The sequence below is a fragment of the Streptopelia decaocto genome, assembly GCF_964273445.1.
Source record: "Streptopelia decaocto genome assembly, chromosome: 1".
In the NCBI taxonomy this organism is placed as follows: Eukaryota; Metazoa; Chordata; class Aves; order Columbiformes; family Columbidae; genus Streptopelia; species Streptopelia decaocto.
The window spans coordinates 26,949,259-26,961,449 of record NC_138663.1 but is presented as its reverse complement, the minus strand read 5'-3'; the positions used below and the strand labels follow the sequence as shown (position 1 = coordinate 26,961,449).

The 12,191-nt window shown below is 38.4% G+C and overlaps 1 protein-coding gene across 2 annotated transcripts in view; it reads left to right on the top strand.

The window, feature by feature from the left end:
- Positions 1-12,191, top strand: part of CFTR (CF transmembrane conductance regulator) — an 86,004-nt gene that overhangs the window by 35,121 nt on the left and 38,692 nt on the right. For both annotated transcript variants that reach the window (XM_082062126.1, XM_082062127.1), the window contains exons 12-13: positions 8,871-8,965; positions 11,598-11,684. In XM_082062126.1, coding sequence (XP_081918252.1) covers positions 8,871-8,965; positions 11,598-11,684 — 182 coding nt within the window. The remainder of the gene's footprint in view (positions 1-8,870; positions 8,966-11,597; positions 11,685-12,191) is intronic.

Sequence of the window (12,191 nt, the reverse complement as noted above, 5' to 3'; positions counted from 1 at the left end):
TGCGGGAGGGAGTTCACTTTGCCCCCTTCTCTGCAGCTTCCCTAGGTAGTTATATATAGTCCACCTAAATGTAGGCCTGTTGCTGAGTCTAGTTCTTAGATGGTCTCTTTAAGGTGAACCAAAGATTGATGATAGAACTCATTTCCTTATGGCACATATGCTGAAAGTCAGTTAACATACAGCTCTTAACAGTGGCAAAGTGAGATTTTCTTCCAAGCTCCATGCTCATGAAAAATTTTTTTGGGAATACAAAGCCATCTTCTTTTACCCAGTGGACAAGTAGATGAGTTACTACTGCAAAAAGTAACACACCTGCAAAATGCCCCCTTCGCTTTGCCATCTCCACCATCACCCTATAAAGGAAGCATACTGAAGATCTAGTCCAATTCCTAAATTTGATGTCTTTTCCCCTTTGTCTTCATTAGTGCAAATAAAATACTACAGGTTACGCCATGTGGGTCATGTCATACCACCTACATAGATTTGGGGCTTCCTGACACACAGTGAAGTGCCTGTCTGTGAAGACACAGTGAAGTGTCTGTCAGCAGAAGAGGACACTGAAGCTTAGTGACTTCATACAAGTTGCTCTGCACTTTCTTTTAGGTCTATGGAGATATGCAAATGATATTAAGCAAGTGTAACTTAAATAATTTGAGGTGCATGAGAATTTTCAGAAAAATCAGTGCTACATTTTTTTGCCTGACTTTTTGGATTGGTATGTGGATGATTTACTAAGCAGTTATCACTTACAGTCTCTTTAGAGTTGCTACGTACTTGAGGGAAATTTATCTCAAAGTAATTATGAAAGATGGAAAGGGCAAGTAAATATTTCACAGAGCTTTCCATATTTTTAGGTGTCCAAGAATAAAATATTCACTGTATAGGAAATCAGATCTTTATTTAGAGGTTGGAATGTGTTATGTGTTAGATTTTTATTCTGTAAAGTCCTAAAGAATGGTAAATCTGGTTATATTAATTACCTAAAAAATAGTCGGGCTTTGGTAGGTTTTTCTTGGATAGAAGAAGCACTTTCAATGTTTTTCTAAAATGAAAGACAGCTGTGTGTTGAAGGCTCAGTGAGGGAACTTTGTTGTGTTTAAGTACCACTGGTTGTCACAATTTCAGGATGTCACTGTATAGATGTATAATACTGAAGAAGCATGAGAAGGGTTCTCAAATACATCTCTATGTGCGTCAGTAAAATTATGCCTAAGGCACTTTAAAATTTCTCTTTGTACAGCTTATATGTGTATTTTTATGATAGTGTAGCCTGCCTTATATGTGTAAAATTATTCAGAACTTATCATAATTATGTTTCTTGATTATATTTTTCCTTTGAGTGTAAGTAGGTCATCAGGGGAGGTAAAATAATGTTTTACAATATCGTTGTAATTACTGGGATTTGGAAATGGGCAGAGGTTAAGAGAAGAGCAGTGGGAGGTGATAGAACAAAAGAAAGACTGCTTTGGAGTTGAGAAAAAGGGACTGTAATTAAAAGATATCTTGGTATTCTTGATTTCCTACAGAAACAGCCTTACCAGCAGAAATAATTTCTGAAAGCCCAGCACAAACTAAACATGGCTGCAGTGAGATATAAGTAGTGTGTAGACATTGCCCGTATTCTTGTGTGATGCTGAATTCAAGGGGATGTCAATACATTTGAATTACATTATACATTCTGTGAAACATCACAGTAAAAGTTTTACAAAAAGGCACAGGAGGAGGTCTGCTTGTTCCTTCTCCACTGCCTTCTTCCTCTGTTTTCCTCTCTTCACAAAATAACAAATATTTTAACAAGCAAGCAGGGTGAGTACCTAATTTCAGACATCTTTTAAAATGAAGGTCCCTGTCTACAAATCTGGAAATGAAGGCTTTCAATTTTTAGATCAAACCATTCCATCACAGATCAGTATTCCTTGCCATTTGTCCTTTATTCAGAATATTTTTTAAAATAAACTGTTTTAATGGGTTTAATTTTGAGGGTGCAGGTATTATCACAGATCTATTACCTTTGAAATCTTACATTGGCATGCGATGATACAGAGAAACCAAGATGTGATTTGTACAAATTCTGAACTCATTTCCCACAGATGGTCCCTATAACCAAGCTTCAGGGTACTTGAAAAACAAGATGAATTGATGCTGCCTTGGCTTATGCTACTTTTTTTTTTTTTTTTTTTTTTTTTTTTTTTTTTTTTTTGTTTAACAAGGTGTTTTACCCTTTTAATCAAGTACTTTTCATCACATTCATGATAAAAATCAATTAGCCAGAGGTGAACTTTTGCCTGGCACTTCAAATTAAGGACAAAGTATGAACAAATTTAACACTGAGAAATCATCCTGCATAATTCATTGATTTTTATTCTCATTGCTCAATAGCAAAAGCCACTGGGAGATGTGAACTGAATGAGTTTATATCTCTACAGAAACTTGCTACTAAATTGGAAGTAATTCCACAAGCATAACTTCTGTGGAGATTGAAGGATTGTATTAATATCATGGCAAGGATAGCATGGATATAAATAGCAATTTGTAGGAGTAGTCAATTGAGTTTTCAAAATCCTTATTACTGATGTAATGAAAAATGGGGAAGGAACATGGCTTGATTTTCAGATTTTTAGGTTGAAAAATCAGTATCACCTACTATATACAGGGTGTGGGATTTTTGCTTGGTTTTAGGACTTGCTGAGTTGAAAAAGGTGAAACCTTTGGGCTGTTGAAACAGGAATCTTTGTGTCTAAATTCTGTTAACATTGAACAAAATAATCTGAAGGGAATGCGTTCCTGCAGTCGAGACTTCAGGAGCAGGTTTATTATAGTTATTCTTGTTAAAAAATAAACAAGCATCGTATCCCTTTTGAAGGGGTGCAGTAATTCATTAGTTTTGAAACAGTATTTCCGTCACTTCCGTTTGAAGCTTTTTGTAAGGTAAGATAGATATTTTTCCACCTGGTTAGTTCATTTGATCCTTCAATAGTTAACTAAGAGGCCATAAACACATAATAACTACCTTTAAGAGATTACCACTTTAAAAATAAACACATGTTCTGATTTGAGAGCCACCAGCTGCTCATGAATGTAATGTTTAACATGACATGCAAATAGAGGGAGTGTTTCCATGTGAACTCAAATCATATAATAGTACTAAAGAAATTTGTGGTCAGATCCTGTGTGTTTTTGAGCTGTTTTTACAGGGACTGCAGGAGATTTATTTTCATCTAAGAACTTAGATTGCAGAGAGAACAACTAGAGGAAGAGACAGTCAATATGCCAAGCCCTGGTTTGTCTTCCTGCATGTTTGATGTCTCCTTGCAAAGGATGGCATCCATCCCTGGGTGAGAAGTTCACTGCAGTGCCAAGGATGCCTTGAAACAGAAGGACATACTTCTGCATCCCACTGTACTGCTCCAGCCCCTTTTATCTGTAGGAGTTTGGGGTTTGTTTGTTGATGGGTGGTTGGGTTGGTTGGTGGGTTTTTTTGCATATAACTAAATCCGTAGGAGCTTATAGGTTAGTGAAATACTTTTTGCCCTGATTTTTGTGCCCCTTTTTCACAAGGTATATGGTGAGATTACAAAGTGTGTGGGAGAGAGGAACAATAAGGGCTGAAGTCTGGAACTGAGTGCTTTGTATTAGGTAATTCTCTACAAGACGATATTAAGAGGTAGCTTGGTTACCTAATAGTCTACAGTGTAAACTATGTGAGAGCAAGTTACTTAGCCTGTCTCCATAGCTGGGGAGAGCAAAAGGCGTGTCAAGGTGAAGTTCATCTCATCCTACTGTAAACAGCTAAAATAGCATAAATGCCTCTTTCAGGCAGAAAGTCCACATACTATATCAAATCTCCCACTACAACCATTGCATATCAGACGTGGGCTCGAAAGCTGGTTACCCTTATACTTTTTCCACCTTGCACTGGTATGATCCACTGGCATGAGCAGACTCCTCTAACTGCAGTTCTTGTCTATGGCTCAAAATCATGGGCAGGTCAGCTGTGAAGATGCTGACACTGAGTTCCCAGGGGGAACTGGCAGTAAATAGACTAGAACAGTTTCTTCATAGCAGGGGAGCACCTTGATTAGAGAAGAAAAGAGACTCAAACTCCTGAATGCACTGACTTCAATAAGTTTATCAGTGATCAAGTAAATAAGTTTAACAGAGCCCCTCCACAATGTTCTGTGTTGATATCATTTAGTTAAAAACCTGTTTCAGTCAAGACAACTCTCCCCACCCCTTTCCCTGTCTCAGGTACAGGGCTCTGGACTGATTACCTTGGATGTTGTCCTATCTTCTGTTTATTTCCCTGTTTATCTTCTATTTATTTCCCTTATGCTGCATTTAACCACATGCAGCATACCAACTACTTCATGTTTCAAGAATCTGTTCCATGGGAATGTTTCACCATAGAGAAAGCGAGTTTTGCCAGCATTCGTGTGAGTTTTGGGTGAGCCTGACACTGCTCAAGGTCAGAAACTCTTGCGAAAACAGAGCTTATGCTTTTGGATCATGCATCCTTCATAAATGGTTTAGCTGAAATCTAACAGAAGAGGTGGTTACCCAATAGCCAAGATATACAAAATTGCTGAAAATTCTTCGTCTGTAAAAAATTAACAGAACTGTTCACTAGTAGGTATGAGTCTGAAACACAAGACTTGATTTCCAAACTTTAAAACTTCAAATTTTGCAGTTTAGTTTAAATCTGTCTGACTTCCAAGATATTTCATTTTCTGAAAATCAGGACAAATTGAAAATTATTATTTCTGCAAAATGACATTTCAAATTCATTAACTAAAGATATTTACTAATTGCTACATTAAAATCTGGAGGTTTGTTTCAGTTCCATTTCTACCTCGTTAGTAAATTAGAATTTAATCTGATTGCTTGGAAGTACAGAAATAATCATGTTAGTGAGAAAGCAAGTAACAGTAAATTCTTCTCTTACAACTAAAAAAAAAAAATAATTATCAAATAGAGTGAAACAGTATTGTAGCTCCTGGCTGAAACCCTTGATGCTGCTTCTGCTTATCTTGTATTCAGCTTTACTTGGCATTTTGATAGAATAAAGGCTTCAGTACTTTTCTTCTAATGTATTGCAAATAGTCCATACTACAGAAAGGGAATTGCAAAGTGTATTCAGAGGCAGCTTCTCTAAAACACAGCGAGAAGGTGAAAAAGAGAGTACTTTGATAGGTGCGAAGGAGGTAGCAATGTGAACGGGAAGATTTTCTGGGAACTGGGAAAACAAACATGCTGAATGTTAAAGGCAATGAAGAAAAGGAGTAGGATAGAGATGATAAAGAAACTGGGACTGTAGAAAAAACAAGTTGAAAAGAGAAAAGGGTTAGTGAAGATGAAATGGAGAGAGTCAAGACCACTGCTCTGTTCCATCAGTTTCATGGCTATTTTATCTTTTTGGAGGGAAGGCAGAAGAGGGAAGTTCGAAAGCCACATCATTAAGGACATATTTAAGGATGAAAGAGGGGCCTCATAAGTAAAATACATATGTTCTGTCATTAGAACTGCTTGGGTAGTTTGAGTCACCTTGGATACATGAAGCAACTATTTGCTGAAAGGCTTGGTTCTTAGAAACTATTTTCTGTCATGCTTTATCATCTCAATTGTTGCTATTGGTTTATCAAATGATTTTGATAACAAACAATCTCTACAGAAAAGACTTGGAGTATTAACTCTGTTCTGAGGTTTCCTTTTTTTTTTTTTTAATAAAGAGACCATATTTCCCATTCACCATGAAAAGAGATATTACCTTAAACGATCTTGGCTATATTCTTCCATACTAAGCCCCAAGGTGCTATGAGGGTCATCTCTTTGCTGCCAAGATAGATGAATGTGACATTTACACTGTTAAAAATGCAAACAGATGTTAAAAGGGGTGCCTTCTCCTCGGATGTGCATCTTGAGATTTCTTAGTTCCTGATATTAGAAACATCCATGAAAGTAGTTAATGTCCATGGGAACTATGGGGGGTTTCTTCTCTGAATAGTTACCAATAAGTTTCTCGATTTAAGCATTTATAGATCTGCTAAAGAAAATCCAGTGGCTACTTCGTTAATATGCTGGGGTTTGTGCCGTTCAGCATCGTTACATTAGGTTTGTCCCTGGCTTGATTTCACTTCCTGCATAAAATGACAGCAAGGATGTATTTGGACCAGCCCTATGTACTTTTTTACAATAGGTAGTGCTTGTTCCAAAAAATAGCATTGTGTGTCTATTGGACTCCATCTCTCTGTTTACGCCTTTGAAAGAAATTACAAAACATTTTTTAATTATTATAATTACAGCCTGAAAAGTTCTTTGTCTGTTCCATGCCATGTATTATCCTGAGGTGAAGGGTAGAAGAGAGCAGAAGGGGAACTCATTAAAAGTCTGATTAAAATTCCATGTTGACACACCTGCAAAGAAATATATCTGATGAAATCCTACCACCATTTAAAACAATGGGAGCCCTGAAATTAATTTCAGTAGGGCTAGGATTTTACCCTGTTTGCAAGGTGAGACACGCTGGGCACAGTTCTTCACCTGGGCTTTTTTGGAAGAAGTAGCAGAATCAGGAAACAGCAATGACACTGACACCATTACAGGCAGCAGTACTGCTAGAAATGGGAAACAGTTGAAATCTGCTTTGATATCTAGATACTTAAGCACGCAAATCCCAACATTTCTGTGAAGATACTGGGTAAATGCCAAACTTACATATGAATAACATGACTCCCACATGCATAGTGAAACCACAAGTGATCTGAACAAGTAATCTCAAATAAATGCTAGAAAAGCTTTTATGCCAGAATTTCACATGTTCTCTCTAAATACTTCATGACCTATAGGAAGGCAATTTTGTGATGTTCTGAAAATCTTCCTTGAAAAATATTGCTGGCACTGTTTTTCACATCCTTCTTTCTGCAAATACCTGAGCTGTTGTGTTAGTACCAGGGATTTGCTTGTGTGGCTCTCCTTTTCCAAGAGGGAAATAATTAGTTAACATGAGAAGAATTTCAAAATCACCTGCAATAGATTTTCCATACATAAGAGCATCTTGATTTTAAGGTCAGAATCCTCTAAGTCAGGAAGTAAATGCTATTATCAAATTAAAGAGTTGGGAGAATCTCTCATTTCCTGACAGATCAGGCAGCCAGTTTCTAGTCCTTGAGTGGCTGGACCCTTCATCTGTCACCGATCCAGGGCTGACCAGCATTGTTCACTCTGTTCCTGAGGTCAGGGCAATTTACAGGGGAGGAAGAAGGAAACATTTCTCTGGAAGGTTTTCTATTTATTTATTTATTTATTCTGCAAAACCTCAGCGGCTTGGAATGCCAAAAGCCTGCCCAACAGCGAGTGATTAACCATCAAAATCACAGCAGGGGTGACCAAAATTGGATTATATCAGACTTGGTATGAAATGTGAACTTGTAGAGAGCAGCTCAACTTAGAATCCCAGGTCGTATTGCTCTGGAAGTGCTTCATGTGTCTTCCAGTCATTTTCCCAGAAGCTGCAGGGTTTCTGTGGGTGCTGCAGAGTGTGTGCTGATAGCGGAGTGTCTGTGTGTCCCTCGGCTGTCTGGGGGAGAGAGACCCCAAAACAGGCTGCCTCTTCCAGAGCACTGCCTAGAGCCTGCTCCCAGAATCTCCCTGTCTCAGGCATTTTGCATGCCACTTTTTTTTCCCCCAGAAGTTGCACTAAAAGGAAGATCTTTGTAAAGCATGGAAACACTGGAGAAAATTTTGTTTGGTATCAGATACCTCGGTCAGCTTCCTTGGCTGTGGGGGATCGCTGCCTTGGGAGCGGGAGGATGTGCAGAGGCAGCGAGAAGGACGGCCTGGTGCTGCTGAGCAGGGAGTGCAAGCACAGGGAGATTCTGGGACACTCAGGGTTTCCAGCTCGGCCCATGGCAAACTGGCCTGGAGTCATACCTGGTGGAAAACAGGAAAACCCTGGGGCACAGGGAGGTCATCCAGCCATCTGGGAAAAGTCCCGTGAAACTACCAGCACCACCACAGTGGTAGTGATGTCCCTATGTTGGCTTAAGGACATAGGCCAGCTAAGGCTTGAAGGCAGAATTAATAATTTTATTAGGGCAACTGTAAAAGTAGAAAAACTAGACATCCTTTAGGCACACAAGCCATTCTCCATGTCTTCACTTCCATGAATTATTGTGGTTCACCTGCATGCTTAGTTTTGGTGCTAAATACTCCTCTCAAGAAAACTTCTGGCCATCTCTGCCACTGCAGGAGGATGGCCTTTTCTCTTTTCTCTGTCTCACACAAGAGTGAAATGGTATTTTCTGTTTTTATTGCTGACTAAAGATTCATTTTTGCACAGTCATGAGTTGTAAGTAACTTACAGATCAAGCAGTGGAACTTGTCTCCCAAACCTTTTGGAAACCTTGAGCATTCCTGGCATTCCTGGCTTGGAATTTTGTGAAAGGCTTTTTAATTGAACCTGTGTGAAGTATAAATTCATCTGAGATTTGAAGAGCTCAGATCCAGAATTTGCTTCTTACTTTCTGTAACTTCAGTGGCAAGTGTATTTATCATTGCTATTTGACAGAAAACTTGAATGATTAATGTCTTGGATTGATATTATGTCAAAGTGCATTCCTTGCTTTTATGGAGATCTAGCAATTCAGACAAATATTTGTTCTTGAGATCTTGCAGCTCCTGCTTGCTCTCTGAGATAAAATTTTTATCACCATTTCTGAATACATAAACAAATGAAAGAAATAAACCTCTGTGGGATATATATATATTTTACAACTTCTGTTTAACCTGTTGTACACTGTGCTTCCATACAGTCTGTAACTTGAGTTTCTTGGGTATGGAAATTACATGTCTGATCCTTAAAAAAATTTTAACAGGACATTTCCAAGTTCCCAGACAAGGATTATACAGTGCTGGGCGAAGGGGGAATCATTCTGAGTGGAGGCCAGCGAGCACGAATCTCACTAGCAAGGTACGTATTTTGCTCTCTAAGTTGTGTCCTGTTTCATGTGTAAGGAAAGTATTATGACTAAGCACTTAAATATATGTGGATCAAGTCCTGCTAAATAAATATCCTCCAGATATATCAGGAACTTCATTTTGCTCTCAGAAATCTGAGTTTTGCTATGCAATTGTGTTTGTGATACATCTGCATATTTATCTATTGTATTTTAAAAATTTGATGTCAGACGCATGCTATGGCTTAGCTGAAGATGAATCTTTCCCTCCCTGACACAAGATGCTCTTTAAAGATTCAGACCTATAAGTGCAGCTTTCTTAGTACTGAAGAAGCCCATACAAAGATGCAAATAAGAAATATTCCAGGATCTTTCCTGCTATGACATATCTACAATGTACTTTATATATTGATTAATGACATACTCCCTGTGTGCAGGTAACAAAAATGAAGAAAAATGCCATTTTTCAAAAAGCGTTGCTTGTAGTTTTGGTCTTTTTCCTTTGCAAAAAGAAAACATGGAAAGCAATGGCTAGTCAGTAACTATGAGTAATGGTCTGACCTTTTATGTTTGCCCTTCCAATGTTAGTAAGTAATTTTGAAGGTCTACAGAACAATAACATAGGTGTTTTTGTCTTACAAATCAGATATGTGTTTCAGTGAAATCGCATAGCTATCATCAGAAATCCAGTAATGACAGCTCTGCTGTGTAAATGGCCCCATTTATTTCTGTGTCAAGTGCAAATTGTTCTGGTTCCCATGCTCAGAAATGCTGGGTAGAAGTAAAATCACGTAATGGTGATCTACACTGGCATCCCATGAAAAATGTGTGTGTCTGTGTGAGGCTAAGAGATGGGTTCATTAAAATAGAGAGGCTTTCTGTGGGGATTTTTCTAGTGGATTTGTGAGAAGGCAGAGGCATATGGATGGTTCTGTTTTATGTGGTAAGTTAAGAGAGGAGGAAAGAAGCAGGCAAAGCTTTCAGAGCAAAAACACCCCAACCAACAAAAGCCACTTAAATTTTCATTTGAAATGTAATATTTTCTTGAAGTATTTGCCAGATCCTTGGAATAATCATATCTGTCACTTTTCAGATGCTCACAGCTCATTTACTGGAGGGTCACAGAACTGATATAATGTATTTATTGTCAGCTGTATAATTATTATTTTTAAATTTTTAACATTCCAAAGACAGCGGGTGTTTCTGCCTTACATTTTATTTGGGCTCCAGCCTAAGCTCAGCATCAAGCAAGGTTGAGGTATGGGTTGCAGATGTTGAGGTGTGGGTTGCAGATGAAGCTCTGAGAAAACTAGAGGAGAAAATTTAGGATTACAGCTCTGGGTTGTGCCCATCTGCTCTGACTATAAGCTGGATGACATTTGCTTGAACTGGCCGCATACAGGTGTCTGGTGTACTCTGTGCAAGGTCATGGGAATTGAGAATCCCTGCTGGAAGTGCCATCAACCAGCTGTCATGAGAAAGCAGATGGAGGTTACCTGAGTCTGTCTTTCTTACAGGGCACTGTCAGTGCCTGCAGCCACAAGAAAGGGAAAGAAAGGACTAAGGAGAAAAGCCCTGCATTTGAGCTGGCCCACTGGTCTGGTACCCTAAAGCCAATCACGTCCAGCTACTAAGTCCAACATACAAATTATAGCAATTACCATTATTCCAGGAAAAAACCTACAAACCTTTTGCTGATGAAAGAGCCAGGAACACTATGAACTTTTTGTTGTTGTGCAGCCACTACATCATAATGTATGGTCACTGAAATCCGTCATGACAGAGAATTTTTCAATAAAGTTGCTTGGTTTATTAACATAGTATACTATTATTGAGGGCTTTTCCCATTGTTTAACATAATGACTTTAAAACTCATGTTTACAGCACTTTAAACAGTACTGAAATGCATCTCTCCAAATTTTCTGTACTAATAATACCCTGATTCATATCACATCATGATTTGCATACTCACAGAGAAAGGCAAGGGGCCTTTTTGAACTTCAATTGAAATGGATTTAAAAAAAACCCCTCTTACCAGGTTTAGGTCTCAGTGAGCCATGTCCAGGCACACACAGCTTAAGGTCCTAATGCTATGAAGTTTTTCATGACGTGAACTCAAAATATTGTACAGTCCCATTTCAGATAATATTTGCAAGTTTGTGGATTGCTAATACACTGGTCTTTGCTCACCAGTTATTTCAAAGTACTTCTAAAACTACGTGCTGAGACCTAAGGCTTTTCACACACTTATTTACATATATGTAATATTCTCTCAGGCAGCAGTAGATGTTACAGTAAGTACTAAATTCCCATTTAAATAGTCATTGTACACCAATGGGGACTGTCAGATTCAGGCCATAAACAGATCTTTAGAGTAACTTGTGCAAGAAGCAGCTTCCTTTGATTGCATAGAAATTAATGGAAAACCGAGTTAGTTTGTAATGCGGTCTTGAGCAAGGAAAGGCTTTATTCAAAGGTTTTATAAGCACATTTAACATTGAACTCCAGGTCCATATTTGTGCTGTAGAAAAGCCGATTTATTGCAAGTTTTTGAGACAAAACTGTAAAGGCATTATTTTAAAATTATGTTTATGTAAATGTATAAGACTTGCGAAAGTTAATGTCATTTCCATTTTCTCTGTTCAGAGCGGTGTACAAAGATGCTGATTTGTATCTCCTGGATTCTCCTTTTGGACATTTAGATATTTTTACAGAAAAAGAGATATTTGAAAGGTACTGTATGCTTTGATAGATTGTATGTAAGAAGCCCACCGAGCAGCATAAAGCCAAGAACAGAAATTTAATAACAGTACAAAGATACTGAAGTGGTCAAAATTATACCTTTTGAGGATGTTTATTTTTAAGGATTCGTATGAGTATTTTGTGTTAGCAGTAAGACAGCGTACTGCTCTGGGGACAAGCCTGGGCCAGGTGTGAGCATTACTGCTCCGCCTTGCATCTCAAGGCATTGAACCTGCTATAAACTGTTACTCCCAAAGTGCACGGCTTTGTATCTGGTGTGTCTGTGTACCAGAAAGGGTTTCATTTTAAAACACTCACCTGCTTTATAGATTTTTACAAAAGGCAATATTTTGTCTTGTTTTTCTAATCACTGAAAGATGGGTCACCTGAAAGTGCCCACTGACCAAGAGATTGGCAGCAGGTTGACCAAGGAAAGAGACTTTTGTCTTGTCGTGGTGGTGTAGCTCAAAACAGTAAGGACACACACTGCCATCCATG